Source organism: Coturnix japonica, chromosome 1, assembly GCF_001577835.2.
Source record: "Coturnix japonica isolate 7356 chromosome 1, Coturnix japonica 2.1, whole genome shotgun sequence".
Lineage (NCBI taxonomy): Eukaryota > Metazoa > Chordata > Aves > Galliformes > Phasianidae > Coturnix > Coturnix japonica.
The window spans coordinates 72,295,653-72,323,078 of NC_029516.1; the positions used below are offsets into that span (position 1 = coordinate 72,295,653).

Consider the following 27,426-nt stretch of genomic DNA (forward strand, 5'->3'; position numbering starts at 1 on the left):
TTAAGAAAGCATCTGACTTTTAAAGGAGAAATGAAAAGGGGAAAAAAAAAAAAAAAAAGAAGAAGAAGAAGAAAATGGCAGGGGTAATAAAATAGAACCCAATGACTCAATGCAGTGTGGCCAAACTGTTTGTAATAATTTCCTTTAAATTCCTTTGATATAGAAAAAAATTAATTACGAAATCATGAAGCAGGAAGCAGTCATCCTGCCAGCCAGTGACATGTACAGATGGATCAGAGCAATGCGAGAGAGATGCAGAACAGCAGGAGACTTGAGAAAACCTTTTTTAGCTCTCTCTTCTTCTTCCTCTTGTTGTTTAGTATATGCATCCATGTTGTGCTAACATTTCTTGCCCAAAAGGAGCTGCGGGAACCTCCTGCTGTTCCTTGTCTCTCCAATGGCAGCACCAAACCTTCCTGCCATGACGCGTCTCATCTGTCTGGGCTTCCTGATGGATTTTGCAGTCCCCAGATGTTTGGATTCCCTATTCAACTCCAAGCAGGCTGTGAAACATTAAGTATTTTTAAATACCCGGCTTCATAATTGCTTTGTTTAACTTTGCAGCATTCTGAACTCATATAAGGGAATAATAAAAAGCACCGCTGTTTTCCTTCAAAGGATTTTGCCATTGCCACTTCTCAACTTCTGTGCTCACAACGGCTTTTGCCTTTGCACTAGCAAGGTTATAACATTCCTGTTGGCCAGAATCATGTTTTTCCAATGCTCGTTTTCAGAGCTTTCAGACAGGAGTACAAAAGGTTTGGGGTTACCCAAGTGTTACTAGGTCCAACGTATGGGCTCCTGAGATCAATTTCCCTGAAATCTGGAGTGCTGGGCTGCTAGGTTTTAATCTGAGTATGTCTCTAGCTTGGCTCTAAAGGAAGGCAGGGTGAACACTACTGGCTAGGAGCCTACAGAAGCAAAGAAATTAGAGGCTTTAATATGTCACTAGCTGAGCGCATAATGGATATTCTTTGGATTTTATGATTAGCTGTTGTGTTTAGTTGGCCAATGCTGCCTTCCGGATGCGATTTATAAAGTAGTCTCAGGTCATGGATAGGCAATCCAGATTCAGAAGTTGGCTGGATTCGCTTGGGAATCACTGTCTTTTGCAACATTTTCTTTGTGGGTGTTCGTTTTCTTTTGTGTGAGCAGGACAAGCTTGCTGATACATACCTATGACTTCCACGTTCCAACTCCTTTTCCACTCTGAGTCCATCAAGACATCATCCACCCAAATGTTTGCCTGCATACTGTAAAACCAAAGGGACAGTTATAAACCAGGCTGTGCTGTTAAATCATGGCAATGCGCCCAGCATTTCACTTCAAGGGTAGTGTGTTATGTGATTCATACCACCATCTCATGCTCTCCCCAGAGCCATCCTAAAGCCTGGGATGGCCTGAATACTGTGTGTGTGTGTCTAACTCTGCATGGGACTGAGGGCCCTCTGTGCCTGCAGGACCAACACATTGCTCTGTACCCCACAGCACCTACGTCTGCACTTCTTACATCTGCACTGATGTGTCTCCATGTAGCCTCGTCCTTTCTCTGCCTGGGTGGGCTGGAGGCACAGCTGGCCAGACTGGTGTCCCCTAAGGGCTCAGCTGTCCTCTGATGTAAAGCTATGGGGTAGAAGGGAATGTGCAAGTCTTTGTGTCCAAGCTGGATGGTACAGGGCTGTGCAAGCCAAGGGGCTCAGCTAGGAGTGTGTTGTGCCATGGACCCTTCCTGGCACATGGCTCTAAGTACCCAGAGTGTCCTTCTAAGTGCTCCAACACTTGGAATCTCTATAGTAGTACCCTAGGTGTAGAAGGGATTCACGTGCTGGCAGAGAAACTGTCTTACATCTTGTTCCTGTGGCTCTGAAAAGTTGTTATTTCCCCCCCCTCCTTCCCCCCCAGCACTTTAACAGTGTGCCTCCATTTCAGTACGCTGTCTTTTAGCATTGAGCTCCCCTAGAAGCACAGGCAGTGTGGCACCAGGCCAGCTCCTGACCTCAGTGACACCAGTATAAATCTGGGATGCTGCAGCCAACCGGTGTGGATGTGCTTCAAATCTGCATATACAGCAAGTGTTCCCTGTTGTAAAGGGGTCATGAATTTGTTTGGAAAAACAGCAAAACAAAAGTGATGTCTATGTGACTTGGGTGCATGTGAATCTGTCCTGTGACAAAATGCTTTGGTGGCACCCACACTTACCTCATTATCACCAGAATGAGGCACAAATTAGGTCCAGGAATGTCCAAGGGCTGCACCAGAATAAACCCAGCAGGAGTGAGATAAAAGAACGAAATTTTATGCGGGTTTGCTAACAGCAGGTAACACTATTGTTATTCACTGATGTTGGCATTGAAGATGGTGGTACCATCATCTATCTCCAAATGAAATAGATCGTGTTGGCCTGAATCTCTTGCGGGACAGAATGCTGAGAAAGCATTGGTGAGATTGGATGTGTATCAGAGGAGCACTCTAGTGGAAAGCCTCAATGATAGTGCCTGCATGGGATGTTCTGGGCACCTGGAGATGAGGTATTGTCTGTTTTGAGAGTGCTTGACTACAGAATGACCTTAAATGAAGCCAAACTGCAGACAAATATGATCTACTTTGAGGTTTGCAGCAAAATTCTGCTTTGACCAGGGCCCCTCTCTGCTATAATCAGAGAAAATGAATTGGTTATAAACTGTGGGAAAAACAACATCATGGCAGAAGGTCCATTGAACCTAGGATTGATGCAGAGTAGAAAGCATAAAGAGCCTGAACTCATTCCTAAACAAAACCACATCCATAACATGATAGGGACCAACCAGGGAAGTGCAGCAAAGCTTTGAATCTTCTGTCTTCAGACAGAGGCCAAACATGTTATGTGAGAAAGATACAGAGCTCAAAGCTGGCATTTTGCAGCATATTGGCAGGCAAAGCAGAGAGTGCAGCACAAATGTCCAGAAGTCCCATGAGGATCCTCTGTGATGGAGATACTTCATGTGGGCAGGGGAGCGATGCTGAGGTAGTGAAGGTTAAACATGGACCCTATGATGGGGCAGAGAAATATGGCCTGGGTTTGGTAGCCAACTCACAGCATATCTTTGCTCTCATCTCTCCCATAAGCTGCCCTGCGATGCTGTGACAGCACACTCGTTTTGTGGGTACTCCCCATGGCTGGGCTCTTCATGGGCTAGCCCTTAGCTTTGTACAGAATGACATGAGCCAGGATGGCTGGCAAGTGCCTGTGTCCCACTTTGGATTGGCTCCAGCAGGGAATATATGGAGGAGTGAGCATCCATCCCTACGCTCAAGGAGAGACATGAGCTCCCAGCATGAGTCTTTGGCCTCTCGGCATCAGCAGCTGCAGGCTGAGAACAAAGTCTGTGTGTCCCTTAGTGAGCCAGGGCAGCTGGAGGTGGATTTCTTTTCTGTTGATTTCATGGCAGCGTTGCTGCTTCAGGGCACTGCCGTGGTGTGAGGAACAGCATCCCAGAGGAGGCACCCAGCGAACTGCTGACTGCTCCACAGCTACCCAATGTGCATGCCCAGCATGGGAAGCGGTCAGACCACCCTCGTGGCATCAGCAGAGCCATCATGTTTGCTGACATTTCAAGGGAATGCAGAAGGGAACAAAAGCTGGGAACAGATGCCTTTGATCCAGTTTAGAGCTGCAGCTGGAAGATACGGGGCTGAATCAGAAATGTCGGACCCAAATCCCTTTTTACAGGCTTTCAACTTCAGTTAAGACCCCCAAAGGCAGGGTTTGAGTTTTTCTCCAAGGGAAAAAGTCTACACAGAAAAGTGGGTGCCCTGTGAAACAAAGATCAGAGGTAAAGAAAGGAAACTAATGGTCATTTAAGAGAAGAGGATGGAAAAAGCAAGCTGTTTGGGATTACTGATCTGTGAACAGACAGGACATCACAGTGAATGACATCTCCCAGTGAATTCAACTTCCCTTACCACCCCCAGCCAACCTCCATTCCCTGAAATGATCAGAAGTAATGCAGTTTCTCCCCATATGGCCTCTGGGTCTCACCATTATTGTGGTATTCAGTTATGAGAGAACCATTCAAGAGGAAAAAAAGAAGAGAATTGGAAAGGAGACCAAGCCACAGAGCTTGGATCCCATTCCAGCATTCCCAGCACACACGGGTACTGCCGTCTGGTCTTTTGGTACAAGACTAACTCTTATAGCAACCAACCCAAAACACCACTTCAGTGACCTGCTTGGCACTCTCTGACCCAAATCTCCTGCTGTGGTTTTAGTCTGTGCCTCCAGATTCTGGCTGAATGTTTGGGTAAGGAGGGTCCTTCTGATTTGGGAAGAGTCGAGCCTCTCCCAGAAAAACACATCTGCATGAGGTTTTCAGCTTGGCTGACCTTCAGGGTCAGTGGTTCTGATAAACCAGTTGAAATCCACGTGTGCTTTATATCAGCTTCTGAACTTACAGGGGTGAGTACCTATTGATTCAGAATTTGCATGCAAGAAATCTGACTGTGGTTTAGTTACAGTGAGGGTGTCAAAACTGCAAGCTCTATCCTTAGCTCTTCCATTAACTCACTGCATGACCTCAGGCTGCCGGCTCATTTCTGTTTCTCATTTTTTGCACCTATGGGATGAGAATGATACTTCTCCTGTGTGAATTTGTGGCTCCTTGCCGAGGGGTTGGATTTTTGCTGATGGAAGCGAAGAGTGTTCTGTAAGGCCATGCTGGGGCTTTATCCTCACAATGGGGGGACGTGAGATACAAATAAGATTTCAAATGTGGGTTTGTTGTAATCTGAGGGCTGAAAAGCAAACCCTAGGACACTTGCCTTCTTTTTCTCTTCTTTGCTGACAGGAAGCACACACAATAGTCTGGACTTTGGCTTGCAAAAGAGAATGATGCTGCCATGCTTGTAGCTGTGTGGAGAGCAGCAGATGCCAGCCAGCCTCTGTGGATATCACTCGATATCCATTAGAGCTGGCTCCTGTTTTGCACTGCGTTCCACTCCACTATTGAGATATTACCTTCATCCCTAAAATCAGCATTAAAACATAGAAACTCCCCATAAATAAAAGTTGTCCTGAAGGTGGTAGTACATGGGAAATAATGATGCTGAAGTACTTCACCTTCTGGAAACAGCATATCTGGATGGTTCTTTGGTTGAAAAATGGAACCAAATCCCTTCATTCCTGTGAAACATTTTGATTCTGTGAAATACACTCTTTCCCACTGGAAAATCATTCTGCTGGAAGATTTTCAAGTAGCCTTTCTTCCCGCATGCTTCAGTATCCAATTCAAACTCCAGCTGCTGGCCGTGGTCGTCTCTTCTTGTAGCAAGCGCTGGCACTCTACACTTTCCTTTACAATTACCACAGTGTGCTCTTCCAGAAGATCTTGCCGGGGCTTAGGACGCATTACCTGATAACAACATGGGAAGGACAGTGGGATTATTTTGTCTTTGCTGCAGAGGCCCATGCAGGACCATTCCCTTCAGAGCATCTCTTGCCTGATCCTGAATATCCAGGCAGCATAGCTCACGCCCCTTCCCTGGAGGAGGCAATTCTGCAGCATGATTCTATGTCTCGCTCCTAGGCTGATTTTCCTACTGCTCAACCTACATTTCCCCTCATAATTTCATTCCGTCACTCCCAGTTACAGCCCCTTGATCATCTGGAATGGGCCCTTTCCCTCCACGATGTTTATACCCTCTACAGACTGCTATTGTGCGTTCACTTCTCTCCTCCTAATTCGGGCCAGCTGTGCCTATTTACCACCGTCACTTTGTTCTTCCCTGCGAGTCAGTCCCTGTAGATCATTAGTCTCTGTTCCTTTTTCTCTTCCTCCTCCCCATATGCAATGTGGTATCCTGTTTTCCTTGTAACTGTAGCCATGCACAGGGCTAAAAGATTCAAGGATTTTTCCATTAATAATCCCCACACCCTTTTCCTGGTCAGTACATTGCTTAAGAGTGATTGAGGTAACTCATTCACAAACAGCAAGCTGTACCGAGAGAGAACATGAAGGGAAAATGTGAGCTTGCTGGGATCCTGGGCTGTGCTCCTTCCTCAGAGCAAGACTTTGCTCAGGGAGCAGACTTGGAAGCAGAATGCAATCCTGCGGTGTGCTTGGTGTCCTCAGTGCTTGTGGGGTTTATCTCCTCTGGGATTTAGCTGCATGGGGCTGGGCTCCAAGTGTCCAGCAACTGCTGCCCCGGCCAGCTTCTGCCACAAGAATGTAGGTGGGTTTTTTGCCTTTGCATCTTGCCCTCTCACCAACAGATTTTGCAACTGCACCTTGAGTAAGAAGCCCCACTTCGATCTCTTGCAACTCTGCTGGTTCTGCCAGGCTTGGGGTCTGTTGCATAAAGCTGGAGTCATTTTGTCAGCCTCTGTGGCAATTTACAACCAGTGGCTGGAAGAGTAACCCTTTATTTAGAAGGTGGCCGGGCAACAAACAGGAAAGGAAGGAGAAAAACAAGTTACAACATTGAATTTTATTGAAATATATATCAAACGTCCCCAGATGACCATGTCTTAAAGGGTCTTGGTCCTGTTTTGGTTATTGCTAAGCACTGGGACCCCACTTTCTCACTTCCCCTCTTTTGGCAGTACTTTTAGGTTCAGCGTAGAAAATGCAGGGGGACCTATTTCCCTGGTCATTCCCTAGCTAGGGGAAACCTCACTTTGCAGAGGAATGTGTCCTAATGTAAGCCAGCTCCTCACCCAGTGCCGGAGGCTGTGGCAGCCGTGCAGCTGAAATACTCCGGAGGGCAGGAAATGCCATTGCGAGGGCTGGCTCTGCTGCCTGCCTGCACTGCGGTGAAGCAAACAGGCGTTTCCAGACTGCTTCTTGCACACTGCAGAGCCTCCTATCACCCTGGGTGTGTTCATAGCCTGAGTGGGTTGCAATTGGTGCATTATGTGCTTCACGGACCCAGTCCTAGGGGTGGTATAAATGCACACACATGGGCTGTTCTGCACCTGTATTCTTCCCCATGCAAGGCATGGTGCCCAGATGGCAGGTTCAGCATGCTCAGGCACTCCTTGTCATCTTAGCCACCTCGTCCTTCTTAACTCTTGGTGTAATGTGGGGAAAGCCCATCAGCTTCTCTTGGTGGAACTAAGGCAGACTTTAAATGCTGTGGTCCAGGGGGGATCCCAAAAGGTGTTGGGTCATGCTCTCCCTCCCTAGGCATGCAATGGGAACGTGCCAAGCTAAAGTGCTTCAGTCTGGTGTAACCCATGTTCTGCAATCACCATCAGCTTCTCTGCTGTTGACGAAACAGCGCTGGCAGCAGCAAAGGGTCCTCCATTTAGAAGAATAAAATCGAAAGCCATAGTCTAGCATAAAGGTCTTGGCATCTCCCGCAGCTTATGACAGCGCTGCTGAAGCATGGAGGCCGTGGCTATAGCTTTTTCTTTTGTGAACCTGCGTTCCTTAGCAGCGGGAAATCAGCAGCTGTAATTAGTCTCTGATGTTCTCTGCTAAGAAGTGATTTCTTCGGTACTCACAAATACCGGCATCTCTGAGACACAGCTCTATTGCTTTGACCTCTCCTCCTCCTCCTCCTCCTCCTCCTCATGGAGATGGGCTCCAGATATATCCTGATGTCAAACATCCCCCCCTCTGCTCCTCCTCTTTACATCCCTACTTTTGTTTTTATTCTCAGCCTCAGTGGAGGAAAATGGCTCTTGCTGGTCCTGGTGGAAAAGGATACATGTGCGGGCAGGAAGGCCATTTGCTCTGGGAGGAAGAGAGGCCTGACATCAACAGGAAGCGCGTCCAGGCGAGAGAGGCCTTGAAAACAATGTCAGCCTGGGGTCCAGGGCTCAGTGGCAGGAAATGAAGGCACGCTGGTGTTTGCAGTGCAGAGGAAATGATAAGCACTACCTGGTCTGACTTGGAGCAGAGATAGCGTGGTGAAAAAAAAAGAAAAAAAAAGAGAAAAAAAAAAAGGAAAAAAAAAAGATTGTTTTTCTTCATGCTGGTTTGGAGCCTGTCCTTTGCCAAATGGAAAACAAAATAAAGAGCAAAATATGGAATGTATCAGGAATCTGTTGGGGGGCTTGGGAACTGAGGAGAGCAGTTGTGAAGTGATGAGATTTACTGCTTTGGTAACAGCTGGATATTGCCTTTTTTTTCCTTTCTTTCTTTTTTTCCCCCCATTGTTAGCACTGAAAATGACCCTCAGCTTGATAACTATTGCCATGCCTATTTATTGAGAGATGGAGGGAGGGGGAGGCTATATCTCAAGTGGAAATAATGGGGTTTTTTTGTGTGCAGGAAGAAAGTCATGGGGACAGTTCTTCCCACAGACAGGCCCATAGCACCCTATAGACAGATACTTCTGACTTGTCCCTGCCAGATGAGGCAGCCTTTTTGGGGAATGAGAAGGCAGCTTTATGCTGGAAGAGTTAATTCAGCTTAATTTCTTTCCCCTTCTCATTAGGAGCTGTAAAAGCCATAGCATGCCTCCTTTCATCATTTTTCCTCTGACAGCACGTTTCTGGTTTTGAAACCTTCCCCCCTCTGCCCTGCAGCTCAGCTTGGGAGAAACCAGGCCTTGTGGTTAGGCTGCATCTCATCAGCGCTGACTCCTGGAGTGGAGGCAGCCACAAGGAGCATGGCAAGAATACTTTTCTTCTAAACCATCCTGCCCAGCATCAGCCTCTGGAAGGCTTGGAGGCTGTGTGACACCATCTGCAAATGATGCTCTGCCTCCTGTGCTGCCCTTGATGAATCTTGTGGAGGTCAAAGAGCCCTCTTGCAACACAAGATCTGCCCCGAGGCTGGCAGATGGTGCGGTGCTGTTTTCCCTGCTGCCTCTGCAAGAAGCCCTGAAGGTACAGCATCACATCCAGATGTTGGGGCCAGGCTGCTTAGCAAAGTCCTTTAGGGCTTTTTACGCTCCATGACGGATGGAAAGTAAAATATGATCCCTGAGATTAAGGCTGTAAGACATACCTTGGAGGGCTGCAGCTTCCAGAGGTGGAAAGGTACAGCCAAAATGTCCTCTTTCCCATGGGCTACTCTTCTTAGCTAAGCTGCTGAGTGAAACCAACCCACTGAGACATCCCAATGCAGAAATACATGCACACACGAGGAATTAATCCCCAAACAAACTGCTTTCCTTGTCTAAGAGCAAATACTTAGCTCAGAGGTTTCTTTAGCATACAGTAACAATATGCAAGGCAAGGCTAAATGAATTTTGTCTGGAATGGGAGAGCATGGAAAATGTCTGTGGCAGTGGCTTACTCTGGCTAGCTGAGCACACTGCAACAAACAAGGGAAGCAGCCCATAGTGAGGCATGTCCCAGACCTATGACATCAGCCTAGCAAGGCTTTTGTGGCTTTTGACTTGGTAAACACCATCTGTAGGCCTTTGGATTTCAATCGAGAACTTATTAAAGTTCATTAAGAAGAATTTCCTGGCAATATATATCGGAAATCTCTCTCACATATATGTACATGCATACATGAATCTATTTGTATGTATATGTTAAATATGTATACACACACAAATATATATATGCACACACCCATACATTTACACCAACATGTTGATATTCATGTAGATAGACAAGTATTTATATATATGGGTACATGTGTCTGACCAATCACTTTTTCTGGCAGAATTTTCTTCATTCCTCTTGAACACAGTGACCAAGTCCACTGACTGTGGCAATCATATGCCTTGGGCGGCGTTACTTAGGAGGGATAGAACAGCAGGTCATTTCACCAGACAAGCATCAGTGATCCAGATCATTCACAGCTTAATCCATTTGAAATAAGGACTAACTTGTCTTCATTCTCATCTGAGCAGGGCTGGGAGGAGCATTTAGAGGTGACCTCTCACTGCCAGAAGCAATTTCTACCTAGTTTTCTAGGATTTGAATGCCACGGTAAAAAGTAAGAGTTGGATGTAGAGCATTTCTCTTCTTGTGGAAATCACAGCTGAATTCAATGGGATTTTATGTATGAGTGAGGCTCCTTGGGTCAGGCCCAGCCAGCCTTGCAATGAAAATACTCAGTCTAAATATATGCTTCTGCAACTGTGCAAAGATGGAATGAATTTCATAAGGCTTGGCTTTAAACTATAATGTCTGATTATTGTGAGTGTCTTCACACGTTTGTTTTCAATCACACTGACATCATAAAGCTTTATTTACTTTTTTGGAAAGTCTGTTTTAATTTGCCTTTCACTTCTCATTGGCAGCCTTTAAGGGTTTGTTATTTAGGCTCCTCATTTGTCTGTCTGTGATATATAATGATTCTCAGCAATTTCTCCTGCTCTTTGCCCTAAGTTGTTGACTATCTGTAAAACAGCCCATTTGGAGTAACCACTAGAAATTGCTGTATCCAATCTTCACCAGGAGAGCCCTAGAGGCAAGATCAGTGAGGAGCCTGAGTGAAAGAGCATTGCTGCATAATCTAGTGTCAGTCTGCATCAGCCCATCAGTGTGATAGAGGGCAAAATGAGAAGGAAAGAAAAACATAGCATCGTATATAAATACGTGCTGTGAGATTCAGACGGGCAGGTTTTCATCCAGATGAAAGCTTCATCCAGGACCTGCTTCTCAGTGGCTTTGTGCTTTAACAACAGTGACCTGGACTCTCAGAGGGGCGCTGGTCTTCTTTTAAAACACCTGAGCTTGCTGGCAGTGCCATTCTGCATTAGCTGACACCCCTGGATGTGTGCTTTAAGGCTGGTGAATGTCTGTCCTGTACGCATGTAACCCACTCACTGCGCAGAAAACTTGGAAAGGGAACCACAAGTGTTGATGGGCCTCCAGCCTACCCTTGAGTGCTCAAAGTGACAGCAGTGATTTGCTGGGAATGAACAGCAGGGAGAACTGCAGATTGCCTGGCACAATAAAATCGAACTCAGAAAGGATTAAGGAACAAGCTAACACAGAGCCAGGCGTGGAATATATGAACTGATCCCTTTGGCTTCTCCAGGTTCTGGGTCTTAAGTATCTTTTGTAAGAATCCCCAAGCATCAGTCGAATTGTTTCTATGCTCTTCACAGCCAAGAAATAGTTACAATAGTGTACAATTGCTTCTAGCATCATTTTGGTGCTGTAAGAAGCTGAGCAAGCCAGCATCAGCTCACAGACTCGACTAGAATGTGGATACTGTGGACTGTTTATCTGACTTGCTGTTGAAGCCCTTCTAAATGAAAGCATTCATGTTAAAAGCTGTCAAGAGGAGGAAAAAAACCTTATGAAATCCATATATTTTCTTCTCTTTGTTACCAGCAGCAAAGTAGATTAGCATGGCTTACATAGATGTCTGTGCTTGAGTGTGAGAAAAATAGAATGCAGTGTGACAGCTGCAGTCCATAAACTTGTTTATTGATTTGAATGAAAGGCAGTCAGTGAGCACTCAAGAGACTGGAGCCTTGAGCACTGTCCATCTATTCTTTTTGGCATTCTTTCCTTGCAAGCTGCTTCTCCTGGATCCCCTGAGCTGCAGCATCGATACTGCCCTGCTCACTCCTGCATCCCCTCAGCCTCTGACACAGCCTTATAATCTGATATTGTGTTCAGTATGTGTCATCAGAAATGAGGTTAATGGCGACACTCTGCCTCACAGCCCTCTCATTCTTATGTTACCAGAATTAAGTACCCCAGTTACCTGTGTTGAACAAAACTGCGTACAGTACCAATCCTAATCTGCTGTTGGAATATGAATGGTTGCTGAGACCGTGCACAGCTCACTGACCCATGCTGCAAAATCTAAGCCACAAAGTTATAAAAGCTAGGAGTGGAGATATCCTGTTTGGTTATCTGGTCTTTTTTTTTTGTTGTTTTCTTTTTTTTTCAGGAAACCCACAGCAGGATGTTTCCCTAACAAAACTACTCTTGTATTTAGTACAATCTCTTCTCAAAAGTGCCTGCACAACAGAATTTGCTGGCTATGTCCAAGATACGAGCTGCATTTCAGAGGTGTATGGTGACTGCTGGGGTTGAGAGTCAGGATTAAATGTTTGCTTATGCAGTGCTTTCTCTGAGGTTTTCCTTGGTGTGCTGGCCAGGTCTGCTGCGAGCTCTTCCATTTCTGCCCATGTCCCACCCCAGCCATGGAGGTGGCTGGCTCATAGCTTCTGACAGACCCATGTATTGTATATCTGAGCCCATTCAGGATGGAGCTGTCATTGCAAGGAGTTGTGCTGACCTTCAGGACACTGCAGAGATGTTTCCCACAGAAACAGAGGGAAAAATAATACAAAGAGTGTAACTTACACAGTGATTCAGTAGTGCTGTCCGTGCAGACAGGGTCACCACAGCACCAGCTATTCACATCCTTTTTTAACTGTGTTTATGGCAGTGAGTGGGGAAGAGAGAAGGAAAGCTCCATCAAGATGATTTGGTTTTTAAGCTTGTTTGGTCTTGTTCAGTGACCTCATGCTGTTCAAACATAGGTGTGCATGTGTGTGCTCAGGGTGGTTCTGGTAGCTTGGTGCTTGCAGCCAAAGTAAATGCTGGCAGTTGATGATGAGACCATTTTATTTTTACTTCTTATGTAAAACGAATTTATTGCTGGGGAAAAGTATGCGCAGACAACCCAGAGAATGAAGTTCTCTGTTTGTCCTGGTAGGCAGAGCAGTAGCAGTTTCCCCATCCCCAGTTCCTTCAATGCACCTTACCTCTGGGCAAAGGAGGTCCTCTGCAGAGGTCCCAGGTGCTGCAGTCCCTTCCATCCCTGACTACTGCTAACCAGGGCATTGTGGAACGCGGAGGAGATGATGTCTGCAGGCAAGGCAGGATTCATTCCCAGCTTCCATGGGTTGGGACTGTGAACTCGGAGGCAATTTGGAACCTCAAGCTCATTGCCACAGTGTTCTTTCTTTCCTATGATTAAGTGGCCGAGTTAGTGCATTGGTGTGTTCTAAAATGTGTACTGTTCTGTTATGTTTGTGTGCACAAAGAAACACTGACAGACTGAAACACTTCCTTTCTAGAGGGAAACACCTCCTAGTTCAGTACTTTAAGTTGAAACAAGAAACTGTTTAGATCTTCATTGTCTCACAAATTGACACGATGTGACAGGAAGTGTGCATTACTGTTAAGAGCAATAGAAGAAAACCTTAAAAAATACTGAAAAACATTTAAATACTTAAAAAAATAAAAAAACAAAATAATGAAATACAAATGCCAACACCTTTTTTACAACACAGGATTTGTTCTTTGGGGAAATCTTTGAAAAAGAAAAATACTGTTTCTTGCAACTCAAACACCAAAAGTTGGTCTTATAAATGAAATGAAACGTCTGTATTTATTCCTCCAGTTCCTTGAACTAAAATTGAAATAAAACTAAACTCCCTCCATGTAGCATAAACAAAGCACTAAGGAGAATCTGAATAGCTGTCAGTAGTTTTTATCCATGGCAGGAGACTTCAGAGAGAGTAACAAAAGAAGAAAGTTAAAAGTGAAGCCTGCTGCTATTCAGTCCAGTTTTGTACAGTGTGCTCTGGACAAGGTGACCCAGTCCAGGTTAGCTAAGTATAAGCACAGTCTCATTGGATGGTATCCGCACTGACAAGTTTGTGTGGCTAACGAAGCAATCTCCTCCCTAGGGTCCTTCTGTACTGCATGGAGACAGTTTATTCTAGAAGACATCACTGAAGAACGCATGCAGTTGTTTGCATCTCTTGCTGGATTAGTATCTTTCTTGCCTTTTTCTGGCTTTGTAAGATGGGGCAACTCCCTCTCTCCTAGTGATCCTCTTAGGGCTGATAGGTGGTTTAACCAAGTACCCGCTGAAAGGTTGTGCTGATTTTGATCCTAAAAGATCAGCCCTGTGACAGATGAAGTTTTTGTCAGATAGAAAGAGATCTCCTTGCTCACTGCTTTGCTGAGTGCTACGCCATGGCTCGGAAAGAACAGGAGAAGGAAGAGAGCTCTCATTCCATGCTAGGATGTGAGAGGCTTAGTGCACATCACTTGTGCTGCAAGCCTATGGGGACAGGAGAGGGAGAAGTACCTGGCTTGATAGGATTGGTAGACAAGTAATGAAGCTGGCATGAGCTGTGGTCATGGAAAAGACCCTGCTGAAGAGAAGTGTCTGTGTATGCTAAGCTTGGAGGTAATATCTAGTGAGAGTAGAACGAGTTACTGTGACTGCCCTTCTGGTTTATTTTTGTCTAGGGGAAGAGAAGTATTGTCTTTTGTGTGCAGCATGTTTATAACTCAATTTCCCTTCTGACTGATGCTTTGCTCCACACTCTCCTCTCCTCTTCCATCTGGTTTCTATTGTAGTTTTAAATGAGGACAGTTTGGCTGTCTGGCAGAACAAGCGGGGTCTGTGTGACACCAGCTGCCTCTTCCAACTTCTAAGCTTCCAGCACAGTTTTAATTATAGAAGCGTCAAGATTGGAGACCATCCCCCCTCCCTTTCAGTGCCTGCACGCACACACAGCTCCTGCTACAAATCCCCATCCCCATCTGATCTTCCTTCAGGAGACACCCACAGCTCTGGGACTGTGTCTCTCTGCACCTACGGCTGGTAGCCAGATCCAAAATGATCCAAATATCTCAAAGATGGCTGGAAGTGGGATGGACCCCACTCTGACCCCATAACCCTCAAGTGCACTAAAGACCCAGCTTTGTAGGAGATCAAAGCTGCTTAGGAATTTCAGAGCTGCAGGTTCTGCTCAAAGAAAACAGTTATTGTGCCAGTTTCATACAAGTGCTGCATTTAGGGACTTGCTTTGCAGGAATCTGATGCAGTCCTTTCACCTCCAAGGATCTGAGGTCAAAGCCTTTAATTTCTGGTTGCGAGTGAAATATGCCCTATGTGGGATTTTATTGACATCACAAAACCACTACACATTTTGACATAACCAGCTGTTTCTCTTCATAAGAGTCAAAGACCTGGCATGGCAGGAAGTTGTGTATATAATGAGTGAAGGGCACTGGCAGAAATACAGGAGAAGCCCAGGGCTGGAAAAGAAGGGCAGGTTGCAGGGCTAGAGATATTGACAGAGGTTGGTGCACACTGTCCACCTGGATCCTCTAAGGTCGTCTCTACTATGGAGTCTTCACTCACTTTCAACGGTGAATTTTATGTTTGCTGCAGATTATTCTCCTTAGGCCTGTTTTTATCTTACCAGTCCTCAACAGATGGAGCTGGTCTTCTCTGGTCTACATATAAGAGGTTTGCTTATGTGCCTGAGGCCTCCTGACCTAATTTATCCCCAGAAAATTAAACCTCAGCAAAAAAAATTGTGATTTGATAAATCTCACTTGTGAGAGGTCAGATTAGATGCAATAAACATCAGTGTATGCATTTTTATTCAGCACACTTGTTCTTAACACTGGGGTTTTAAGAAGGGTCTAACAAAGTGCACCATTGGTATGAACTATATCCATGTGGCAATTATATGTTTGTCTACTTGAAAGGCTGTTTAATTTTCTAACAGACTTTGTCATGTAGCTTTCCAACTCAAATAGGATTTCTGTTCAATTAAGTCTTCTTTTTCCAGATGGCATGGAGCGGGCTACCCGTTCTTCCACCCCAATGGAACTGAAGGGAAAAGGATCAGCCTAGCTTTCATTTTACTGCTCACTTCACATTAGTTCCCCTCAAAGAGACCCCACCCAAGAAGGCAATCGTAATATGCCACGTACTTATAACTTCTGCCACAAAGGCAGTGCAGACTAACCAGACAAAACTGAAGAAGAGGCATGATGTCATTGGCCTTTCCTTCTCTTTATTTCTAGCATGCTCATCATCATATGATATAAGTTCTCTGTTACGGTTACAGATAACCAAGACTTATTTTGGGATAGGAAGGTCCTCTTTTTTGATGTGTCACTTGGGCTTTTCTTGGCAAGACATGTAGGAAATGTTATACTTTTGGTTTGCTCTATATCCTTCCACATCACCCAGTTGTCTGAGTAGTTGGGTTCTGGAGGCACTGCAAAGAATGTTTTTCATGTTCATTGGGGAAGGCACTGGTGTGAAAAAGTCCATGACTGCCTGCTGAAAAGCTTTTGCCCTGTAACTTCACCAGCATCCCATGAATGCTGTTGTTGTTGCAGTAGGGTAAGGCCTCTGCCAAAGGCTCAGCTGCTAGTTAGCCTGAACCCAGCAATGTGAAGCTCTTAAAGCTTCAAAAGCTCTTCAAAGCTCTTAAAACAGCACAAGGACTTTAGGTGTGATCCAACATGGCTATTTCACTAGCACAATGAAACTATGCTCAAAACCAAAACAAAACAAAACCAAAACCTACCATGTCAATGCTCAGTCACTCTGAATGGACTTCTTTGGTCTCTTTTGAGAGAATTAGCCTGTTTGGATCACTCAGATTTCCAAGTAATCATAGGCACTTTGTTTATCCCTCCATTTGGGTTGGCCACACTAAGGGACACACAAGAAGGACCTCTTTATCTCCTTCAGTGAGAACTGAGAGGCAGAACAGTAGTGCTTCCCTGACTCTGGGCTCAGCAATAGCCTGGGAGCCCTCCTCAGCAAGGCCTGCAGCCCAGTCTGCGTGGTAGTGCAAGTTCATGCTTCTGAGAAACCACGAGCTGCCTCTGGCCTCAGTGGCACCTTGGAGAAAAACAGCAATATCCCAGCCTTTTGTTTTCCAGGCTGTCCTTGTGGTGCTGTCTTTGGATCCTGTGTGATGAAGCGTGTGCTAATATGTCATTATGGCCTTGAACTTGAGCAAGAAAGATCAGGGAAGGTCCAGCCAGAGGCATTATCTCTGTGGTGTCACAAAGATGCAGTAATTGCTATGCCTGGTTTTCCAGTAAAACGTGTGGCTTAGCCTGTTTTCTTCCGTGCAGCTTTCCGAAAGCACAGTGCAGCAGAGTCAGCATTACAGCAAGGAACTTCAACTTTTGCATTTACTGGCTTCTGTGCTTATGGCTGCGTGAAGCACTGCGTTAAATACACAGTAGTTTCTAGCACCTAATAAGGAAGGACTCTCTTACTGTTATTGTTATAGCTGGGGTTGTTATAGTACTGGGGACAGGGAGGCTTGGTCTGACCAAGAGAATGGGGGGTTCCTGTGCCTATATAATGGGAAAAAATAAACATGAGCTTTGGATCCAGGTCTGGATGTAAATGTTGTGCCTCAGATTCCTCTCAGCTTGAAGGCTGTTAAGTCCTTGGCTGGTAATGTTGATGGAGTACTTTTGAAGCCAATGTCAGAATTTGCCAGTATGCAGATCTAGTCAATATTTGAACTTTATACCCCCTCTGTGGGAGTTTATGAGCACTAAACCATGGGTATGTAGGCTTATATGGAAGTGTGAACGCTTCTCTGAGTTTTATCCAAGCCAATCAGTCCTTTTGGCTTGATTCAGCAAGGCTGGAGCTCTATCCTGGGGAGGGGGAATGTTCCTGGGACCTCATGCTTTACCTCATGCTTTCAATTAGAGTGAAATTGCCTCTTTTTCTGGAAAGGAAAAAAAAAAAAAAGAAAAAAAAAAAAGAAAGAGAGAGAGAGAGAAGGAGAAAGAGAAGCCCTACCTTTCTTCCCACAGTGTTTCTATGACTTCAGGCTCAATAATTGTCTCATGTCAGCATGACATGGCAGAAGCACTGTGTGTCCTCACTCCACAAATTAGCCACGGATATTCTGTGGGGTTTATTTTCAATCTGCCCTCTATTTCTTCTGTTATTGGACCTTTCCCTGAGTCTGCCGAGAGCCTCTGCTAAGTGTTTGATGGAACTGTCTCCTCTGCGGTGACTTACGGAAGCTCTCGGTGTGTATTCACTATGGGATCACAGAATAATATGGGCTGGAAGGGACCTCTGAAGGTCATCCAGTCTAATTCCCTGCTAAAGCAGGTTACCTACAACAGAAAAGCATCCAGACATCACTGTAATATCTCTGGAGAAGGAGATTCCACAACCTTTCTGGGCAACTTATTCCAGTGCTCTGTTAGCCTCAAATTAAAGATTTCTTTTCTCAACTTCAGATGGAACTTCCTGTCTTCCAATTTGTGCCTGTTGCCCGTCATCCTTTTGCTGGGCACCACTGAGAAAAGCCTGGTCTCATCTTCTTTACACACACCTTTTAGATATTTGTAAGTACTGCTAAGATCCGCTCTCAGTCTCTTGCTTTCTTTTCCTCTCCTAGTCCCTTATGTGCTGAAGAGCTGTGCGGAGTTCATTGAGACTCATGGCATCGTGGATGGGATCTACCGCCTCTCAGGAGTGACATCCAACATTCAAAAGCTGAGGTAAGGTCAATTGGTCTGAATACCAGAGGGATTCAGTGACATTGCTCTGCACCTTTGTATTGTTAGTTCCCCTGGCACATACTGGGGTCAACAGAGCTCTGCACTGATGCAGAAGGGAAATGGTGTCAAAAGCTGGTAACAGGGAAACACAGCATTGCAGGGATATATAATACATGACAAAGAAAAACGCCTCCCTTTACATCTGTTAATGGAAAAGGCCTGGAGGGTCTCAGCACAAATGCTGAGTTGTTCTCTCTCATTTTAAAACAAAGCAATCTCTTTGTATCAGATTGGAGGCCCCTCATGGAACCGTGCTAGGGAAACCAGAGACTAATCAAAGTCTTGGGGCCTGATCTCTGGGCCAGGCAGTGGAAAATAGAGACGTCTTTGCTTTTCAGCATGCTTTGTCTTCTAGCTGTGAAAAAAATTATGCGGAGTGGAGTTCTGACATGGTACAGCTCTTACTCATCTACACTGCTGCCTCCATGTTGTTTCAGACAAGAGTTTGTTTCTGACCAATGCCCGGACCTGACGCGGGAAGTTTACCTCCAGGACATTCACAGTGTGAGCTCCCTCTGCAAGATGTACTTCAGGGAGCTCCCGAACCCTCTGCTGACTGACCAGCTGTATGACAAGTTCACGGTAAGCCCCCTTTCTGCCCTCATTCCTAACCAGCAGCGTGGACATGCCACAGGTTCCCTTGTGACAGCTGTTTGGGTTTCAACTCCAATGCCCTGGTTTCTGCTGCGTGCATCTGAATAAACACGTCTCAGTGCTCTTCCCTTCTCATATTGTGCTATCTTTCTATGTCCTTGCTTCTTTCCCCCACTGCGTGTTTATTTTTCTCATTTTCTCTGTAGTTTCCTTTCTTTTGTTCATTTTTTTTTTTCCCCCACTGCAGTTCTTCCCTGGTGTTGCTCTTTCTTCCCACCGTGCATCTCCTCCCAGAACTCCTAATTCTTTTTCTTCTCCTCATTACTGTCCATCACTGGAAGCCTCTTGGGTCACCTGGGGCTTGTGATCATAATTACAAGGAAGTGATTTCCTCTTCCCTGTCCCTCCCACAGTCCCTGACACCTGAACAAACGGATTGCTCAACCCACATGTAATGTACCAACTTTTTCTGCATCTGTAGCATTTCCTCAGAGCAAATGATAACACAGATTATGCCAGCTATGACATATCAAATCCGTCACGCTCTTGTCGTAAATACTAACAGCAGAGGGAAGTGGCAGCTGGCCAAACAGAAATCTCCAACCTTGTTTAAAGGGACTGTAATTCAAAGAGTAGTAAGTCAAACAGCCATAGATTATACATGGATACAGTAGGAGCGGACTGCAGGGAGCTGAAAAATTAAAGCATGAAACCTGAATTTTTAAGAGAGTTGGCTAATTTTGATGACAGACAATATTTTATTAAAAGGTGGCACAGCAGGCTATACTTATCATTAAGGTTACCTGGTTCTAACCCTTCTAAATCCATTTTCAGTTGTTTGTGACACCAATGAATATAAATCCAGTCATTCAGGCTGAAATCATCCACACCAGAGGTGTGAATTTTCAGCTACAAGCATTCGCCATCATCTTCAAACAACTGCTACGGGGGGATGGGAAGGATTGTTTTTTCAGTGCTAGAAACATCCGTCCTTTGTTAAGAATTTCTATCATCCTACTCTTTCCTATTTTCTGGGCAGTGGAAGGGACAAACACTGCCAAAAATGTCGGATGTTGCGGAGAAGACATTTTGTTGACAAAATCATGTTTAAGCAACTTTAGCTTCAAGTGCTGCTATCTGCATTTTCTCTACCCTAAGTCAAGCACTGGCAAACAACGCTGCACAGGAGGCACCCAGAGAGACCCACAAGGTCCAGACAAGAAGATATTCTTTAAAGACTCCTTGTGTAAAGGGGCTTTCTGTAGGTCAGGGAAGTCAAGTAGATGCCAGGTACTATAACTGAGCTGAGGAACACCGATGTGCTAGCCTTGCTATGCTGCTTGACAGACAATAGTGCTAGGTGTCCTGCTATTTTGATGCCGATTTTTAAGTAAGACTTGGCTGTGTTTTGAGGTGGCAGATAGGAAAACCTAAGTCAGAGCAGATCTGAAAAACTGTTCAATACTCTCGGAATATTAGAGATCCTTAGCATGTAAAACAGGCTCTCCAAAATGGAGACAGCAAGAATGAATAGGACCTTGAAAATACAGACTATTACTCACTCATTCATAGTAAATGATGAGCCTCATTCTTGCTGGAGTTATTTGGCTAGTGTCTTTCTGGCTATCACTGCTGATTTATGAAAGAAAAGCGCTATAAAGGAAACATGAAGATTTAGATGGAAACCTTTTTCAGGAAAGAATGTTTGCTGAAAAACACAGTTTTGAGCTGATGACTTGCAGGTTTTTGTTAGATACATTTGGTAAATAGTTTTGCTCAAAAACAAAAGGGAAAACACTTCTGTAACTATCCAAATCTTCTGATATTTTTAACAAATACTTTCTAAAGGAAATGTTTCAACGTGAAATTAACACATCCAGCTCCCAGATAAAGTGCATGTCAGAAAAGGGGTTAAACAGCCTCGAATTGAAGTTTTCTTCCACTGGATTATGGATTCATACTCGAATAAGATGCTTGGTCAGCATTGAACAATTGCTTGCTAAAATCTCATTCCAGCTCCCCCAAATGTTATCACTTTGAATTGACCTAAAAGTGATTCTTTCTTTTGGTTAAACTCTGGCTTCTTAGTTTGTCCTCTCCACCACAAGATCCATTATTCACATAATTCTACTCAGTACAGATTTATAATGGGTAACCCAGCTGACAGGAAACACAGTCAGATACAGGGAGGAAAGAAAGAAAAAAGACCAAATCCCCGAGGAGCAGAAAAACCGCTATCGGAGCGTGCATGTGCGTGGGATGTCTGAACAGCGAATGATGGCAGCTGTGCCTAAGCAGAAGAACGCTGGTAGGAGTAAAGGATGCATGCTAATCCCAGCCTGTCTGACTCACTTGGAGCTGCCTCTGAGACGGGACAGGCTCCACTTTGAGTCACCGGTGTGATTCAGACATTTACAGCTAAGGAAAGTCAAATTCCTTAATGACTAGAGAGGGTTTGGCCTTTTGGTCATCAGTCACAGATGTAGCATCACAGTCATGACCTCAGTGGCTACCGACCTTTGCAGAACAGTGTCTTCTCACACTCATTAGTTTGCCATCTCATATTCTGGTGACAGGCACTTGTATATGGGATAGATAAGTTGACTCTGCTCGGCTTGTTCCAACCTGTGCATAGAGACTGATGATCCCTCATTACAAATCAGCTGTAGGAAGCCAAACTTGCCTTTTGTCACTGATCGCTTGTTAATCAGGGCTTGTGAACTGTGTATTCTAGAAAAACCAACAAAAAAAAAATAAATCCAAGATTTGTAGTTGTTTTTGATACCTTCTGCCATTCTTAGAGTGCTCTTTAACTACTTGAAAGATGAAAGCACAGAAGACATGAGTTAATGCCAGGATTAAAGGGAATATGATAAATGGAGTTATTGGTTCTTCCTTGAATTGTGTGTTCCACTGTTCTAAACCGGAGCATGGAGAGGGCCTTGGATTTCAAAGGCACAACAAATATGGCTCAGAAATGTGGCCTGGAAGTCTGAATGGATCACAAACTCATAAAGTCTGATATCCATATGCTTCCTAAGCATTAGATCTTTGAGACCTAGAAGTTAAATGTAGGGATGAAAATCAACACAAGGGGAAAAAATACTTCATAGTCTCCAGTTGAAATTTAATGTTTTAGATGCATCTGTTAAACTTTATATTCCTTGAAGCAAAGATTATGGGAGTGCTTGCAGTTAGGTTTTCTGGGGTTATGGTAATAAGTTTGTTTTTCTTCTTTCATTTCTTACTTTTTGAAGCGAAAGGTCTGCCCCTTAACATCCTGATGATCCTCAGAGAGGACCTTTCACTTGGTCCCTCCTCCATTCCAAGGCATTGTATCATCAGAATAATAATAAAAACAGGAGGAAAGTTAGCATCACATTCTCAAATTTCAGAATAGTCTTGTTTCCTGCTTGTAGTTGGAAATGAAGCTCATAGCCAGATCTTTTCAGTTCAGAAGGGTTTGTCCTCTTCAGTTCAGGTATTTTGCTTTCCTAGGCAGAGATGTGATTCATGCCATGTACGTGTGCAGCTGCCTGTGGGGACATGGCAGGTCATGGAAGTTGTACTAGTGATGGCAGTATGGTGACGCAGCCCATCTGTGGCACTGAAAGGCTTGATTCCCAGCCACCTAGAGATGTTGATGTCTGGATATTTATGTGAGTGTGGGCTTGCAACTAGGATAAGTATTTGTCCCTCTGTTGTAGAAAGGGGTAAATTCTAGTGCAAGGAGTTAAAGTTTAATTTAGGTAAAAGACGTGCATCCCCCTCTCATGTACACCAAGCTTGTGAATACATGCATTTTTCTTTGCTGTGACACCAGTGAGAAAACTAAAGCTATAGGGCACAGATCTGAATTCCAAATCATAGGGAGTAAAACACATTCCTGTTCATCTCTGACCTTGAAACTAGCAAGATTTGACTTGGTTGCACATAAGAGGTGGTCTGCAGGGAAACAGACAGTGACCTGAATAGGGATAGGTTAGCATGGATGTTGTTGTGGCAAGTACGAGAAGATACTTCTGCAGTTGTGCCTGATAATTTCAGGTTCATGATGTTAAGGCAAAACTTCTGCTGGCAGCATAGCTCCCTACATCTTTCTCTGAATTCAGTCCAAACCCCAGTGGCAGCAGGGTAGGCAAGGGGTTCCCAGACAGTCACTCATTGTTTGGAGTTGCTGGTGATTTGCCCTCCCCAAGCACAAAAACTGAGAATTAGTATCTGAAGAGTTAGATACCAGTGGAGTATACTCCTAGGAATGCAGACAAATTATCATGTCTCTTCAGGCTTTTGCTTCATAGACACTTGATCACACCCAAGTTGTATAACCTTCATTCCAACTAATCTAGTCTAACCTTGAGTGTAAGAATACATTAACTTACCTGGACTGTGATTTTACTTCTCTCATCATAAAAGATGCAAACTCACACAGACTCCTTCTAGCTATCTTTAAATGTCAGGTGAAAAATTGCTTATTTGTATGAATATAGAACATGCACATCCAAGCTGTTTTCATAACACAGGACCTGAAAAACCTATTATTTTTTCAACACAGTTTTTCATTATTTTCACTTTTCTCTTTCTGTTCATTTCTATTTCACTCATCAATACACAAATATAAAGAGATAACAAACAATTCCTCATTGAAGCTCCCAGTTCTCAAACCCCACCTCTCCTCAAAACATTGACCATCCTGTCCCAAGGTGTGGGGAAGGTGTAACAAGGCCTGAAATAACATCACAGCAGATTTCTGCTGTGCTGGGAACACAAAGTCTCCTACCAATAGCTCTGCAAGGTAACAAGAGAGCATTCCCTCAGAGACAGGCTGTCTCATGTGACACTCCTTACCCCTCTTCCTTTTCCCCTGAGCACACTGACAGGGTGGACTATTTCTTTTTATCTCCACAGGAAGCAGTATCACGCTTCCCCGAGGATGAGCAGTTGGCACGGATACAAAATGTCATCCGGGAGCTACCACCATCACATTACAGGTGGGAACATATCCACCAAGGCTCTGAGGAACAAGATGGCGGCCCTTGGCATTAGGGAATATTGATTGAAACAGCAACAGAGTTAATTTCCTGAAGTTAATTCCCAACAGCTGACTCACTGTTTCCAAATCTGACAACAATTAAATCAGGCATTTAAATGCCATCAGAGTTGTTATTAAATAGACTCTCCCTGTCTCAGTCTATCCTCCTCTTTCTTGGGTACAAACACCATGGCACTCTTGGACAGTATTGTGGCTGTGGTAAGAAGCAGATCATCTGCTGCAAGTACCTGAGCTAAACCATCAGCCTTTTCAGTATCCTTCCCTTTCTCCCATCTGGATACCATTTTCCTCACACTTACTATGCTGAGGATTGTTTAGTTTGTGTTTAATCCTTGGCCACCTCAGTACAAGGCTGTTCAGGCATTCACACCACCCCATGCAAACCCTGGTTCTGTAAATCCTCTCCTATGAGGCCTTTTGGGTCACTGCAAGCACTGCTCTCCTTGAGGAAGGGACAACCCTGAGCTCACAGTTGAGTCTGAGGCCTGCTGTCCGAGCAGACAAGTATTGGTCATCTGTGCTGAAGGGAGAACATATAGTAGGCTACACTGTACTAACAGCTTATAGGTGACATTACCATGCGCATGCTGAAGGATCTGACACTTTTTTCTCTATTTGTGTGAAACCACTGTAGAACACTGGAATACCTGATCAAGCACCTGACTCACCTGGCCTCCTTCAGCAGCATGACCAACATGCACACCAGAAACCTGGCCTTGGTGTGGGCTCCCAATCTCCTCAGGTATGGTAGAATCCCCTCAGCCAGTGCACAATGTTAATCAGCAGCACATGTGCCTAAAAACCCATCAAATGAGAGAAATGAAAAAGCAGGAAAAAACAGAACAACTAAAGGGAACATAAGAGCCAAAACAAGTAGCTTTTATAAAGAGTTCTTTCAGGTTGAATAATCTGAGGTTTCAGTGCCAGCATCCAAGGAAAGTTGTGGTTTTGCTTTTTTTTTTTTTTTTTTTTCCCCTTCTCTTTTCAAAAATAAAGCTGTTATTTGTAAGCTGAGTACACTGATTTAAAAACGAGGAGTTAGCTCATCACTGTGGAACGGAAATGACATTTCCGATGGTGCCAGTACTTCTGCAGTGGTGTGGTGTGAGACATCAGCACTTGGAAGACAGGGAGACACAGCAACAGTATCACAGTCCTATGTCCAGCACTGCTTGAGTAGAAGTGAAATAAGTGAGTCCAGGACCACTGCAGGGCAGGCAGAAGGGACATTGGCAAGAGAGTTACAGGCAAATCACGAAAAAGACAGAGCAGCTTCTGAAAAGGAATCAGATGTTGACTCTACTGAACATTAAAAAATGGGAACATCACAACTGAGATGTTTTCATTCCAGCATCTGTCCTTGTCAAAAACCTGAAGTCTGTTTCCTCCTGCAATCTATTTTTAAGTGCAAGTCTCAAGGAGTATAAGAAAAGGGTCAGGAAACGCAATGGCAGTCTCCTTACATGGTTATCCTATTGGCAATGCCCCAAGCTATTATCTAACACACTAGTCATTAACTTTACAAAGGATCCATCGCCCAGTGATTATTTCTTCAGCAACACTTTGGCATGTCAAGATAAGGAATGTTTCTTTGCTGAGAGCAAGAATAAGAGTGTGAGAGTGCAGGGGGCAGTGAAGAGCCTATGGGGACACACAGCAGTGTTGTCAAAACTGGCATGGGGTTGACATGAGCAAGCTTCTGAGAGATTTCACTCAAATCTTCCTTGGATAGATGACTGAAGCATTGCATAGGGGTCTGGAAGTAGTGCTTGAAGGCTCCTGTGTTATCTTTCAGACTCATCTTTGGAAGTGCTAAAGGAGGACCAAAGTTGGTGAAAAGAGAGCAGTCTGAAAATCTGTTTTATCTTCTACTGAAAGGCAAAAAGAGAAAATAGCATGGGGGGGAAAGAAAATAACAGATGTGAGAGGGAAAATGGAAAAGGATTTTGAAAAGAGTGAACAGGCTGAGAGAAGAGAAAGGCCTGGTGAGGAAAGGGAAGTAAAGATGCAGCAAGAGCAAGCAAAACATCCTTGTTCCAAGCCTTGCAGGCAGAAAACCAGTCTCTCCTTCCCAGAGGCCACATGTGGTAATGCTGACTACTAGTACACTTCTTTCTCTGTGCAGGTCAAAGGAGATAGAGGCTGTTGGCTGCAATGGGGATGCAGCTTTCCTGGAAGTGCGAGTCCAGCAGTTGGTGATTGAGTTCATTCTGAATCATGTGGATCAGATCTTCAGCAACAACAGAAAAGCCAGCTCTGCTGAGAGCATTGGTAACCACCTCCTTGCATCATCCCACATGTCACTTACCCTATTTTCCATCCCTAACTGTATCTACTGTACACTAGTATTTCAAAATCATCAAGGCTTACCATGCTCATACACTCTCCTGAACAAACATTGATCCTAGCTGCTCACTGTCTTACTAACTACAGAATAGTGCAGAAGGTGGGGAATGAGGGACTGTGTCCTTACTGTGGCCACCAGTACAGCAAAACACTGATTAGCAAATTCTAAGGCTTCTGGTTTTACTGCAGGTTCTCTCCATAGCCATTAAATGCATTGGGAAGGTATAGTGGTGCTGGATTTTAAAACAGCCCCCTTTCCTAGAATAAGACAGGGAGAAGGATGTAGAAGTGAGGAAGAATTAGTCACCAGGCATGGACTGGAGACTCAACTGCTCCAAAATCTGGGGAGGGAGGAGAGAGGGGAACACGTATAATCTGGTGTTTCTCAGAGATGCCTCTTTCTCACTGGAATATCTACAGCAGGGGCAGCAAGCCTGTGTAACACAGCCTTTGACTGGCAAGCGTGGCCCCTGCTGGTAATGCACTCAGATGAATAAGGTTGCTGGGGAGATGGAAGGCTTATCTGACAAAAGCCTCTCTCTCTGCACGTGTCTCTCCTTTCCCCTCTCTCCAGAGGAGCTGTCCCAGTGAAATAAAGACATGAAGCTCTTGCTCTCATCTCCTCTCACCCCACAGCTGGAATGTACTTCCTTTCTTTACAGAGAACGCACCGGTTGTGAAAAATCTGACTCACCCTTCCACCTCCCTGCCGATGAAGCTGGTGAGCCTGGAAGAAGCGCAGGCTCGGAGTCTGTCAGCGTCCCACCCTGCCCGGAAAGAGAGGAGAGAGAACAGCTTGCCTGAGATTGTCCCTGTAACGGGGTCCTTCTTCCACACAGTTGTTGACCTCCCCGACAGCAAGTAAGTGCTAAGAGGGATGTAAAGTGTGAACAACAAGAGCAGGTTTCCAAGCATAATTAGAAATGAAACTTCTCTTATGACAGCCCCACACATGAATGGAGAGAAAATTGCATACCCTTCCCAAGTGGCAGAGTTGAGAAGCATTTCATCTGCCGGGTTCATAGCTCCACTAGTGCAGCTCCCTCCACGAGGGCAGAACCTCCTGCAGGGGGAATTAATCGTCTTTGCACCTTGCGTGAGCACAAGGTTTGGCTAAAGGTGGGCTGGGCTTGTAGCAGTTCAGGATACTGCTCTGCTATGAGTTCCACCTGCTGGTGGTTGGTTCACAGCACGCCAGGTGGCA

At 44.8% G+C, this 27,426-nt stretch overlaps 1 protein-coding gene and 1 long non-coding RNA gene across 2 annotated transcripts in view; one reads left to right on the forward strand and one right to left on the reverse strand.

Annotated features, from left to right (window-relative positions):
• The window catches only part of ARHGAP31 (Rho GTPase activating protein 31), a 55,614-nt gene that overhangs the window by 13,781 nt on the left and 14,407 nt on the right, over positions 1 to 27,426 (forward strand). Inside the window, exons 2-7 of the mRNA XM_015876217.2 lie at positions 18,067 to 18,169; positions 18,667 to 18,811; positions 23,732 to 23,814; positions 24,511 to 24,618; positions 26,002 to 26,147; positions 26,885 to 27,083. Coding sequence (XP_015731703.1) covers positions 18,067 to 18,169; positions 18,667 to 18,811; positions 23,732 to 23,814; positions 24,511 to 24,618; positions 26,002 to 26,147; positions 26,885 to 27,083 — 784 coding nt within the window. The remainder of the gene's footprint in view (positions 1 to 18,066; positions 18,170 to 18,666; positions 18,812 to 23,731; positions 23,815 to 24,510; positions 24,619 to 26,001; positions 26,148 to 26,884; positions 27,084 to 27,426) is intronic.
• LOC107320404 lies at positions 83 to 27,318 on the reverse strand. Its single transcript, XR_004308893.1, has 4 exons — positions 27,199 to 27,318; positions 5,096 to 5,387; positions 1,177 to 1,253; positions 83 to 503 (listed from the first exon to the last, which is right to left on the reverse strand). It is a non-coding gene; the product is annotated as an uncharacterized LOC107320404 (long non-coding RNA).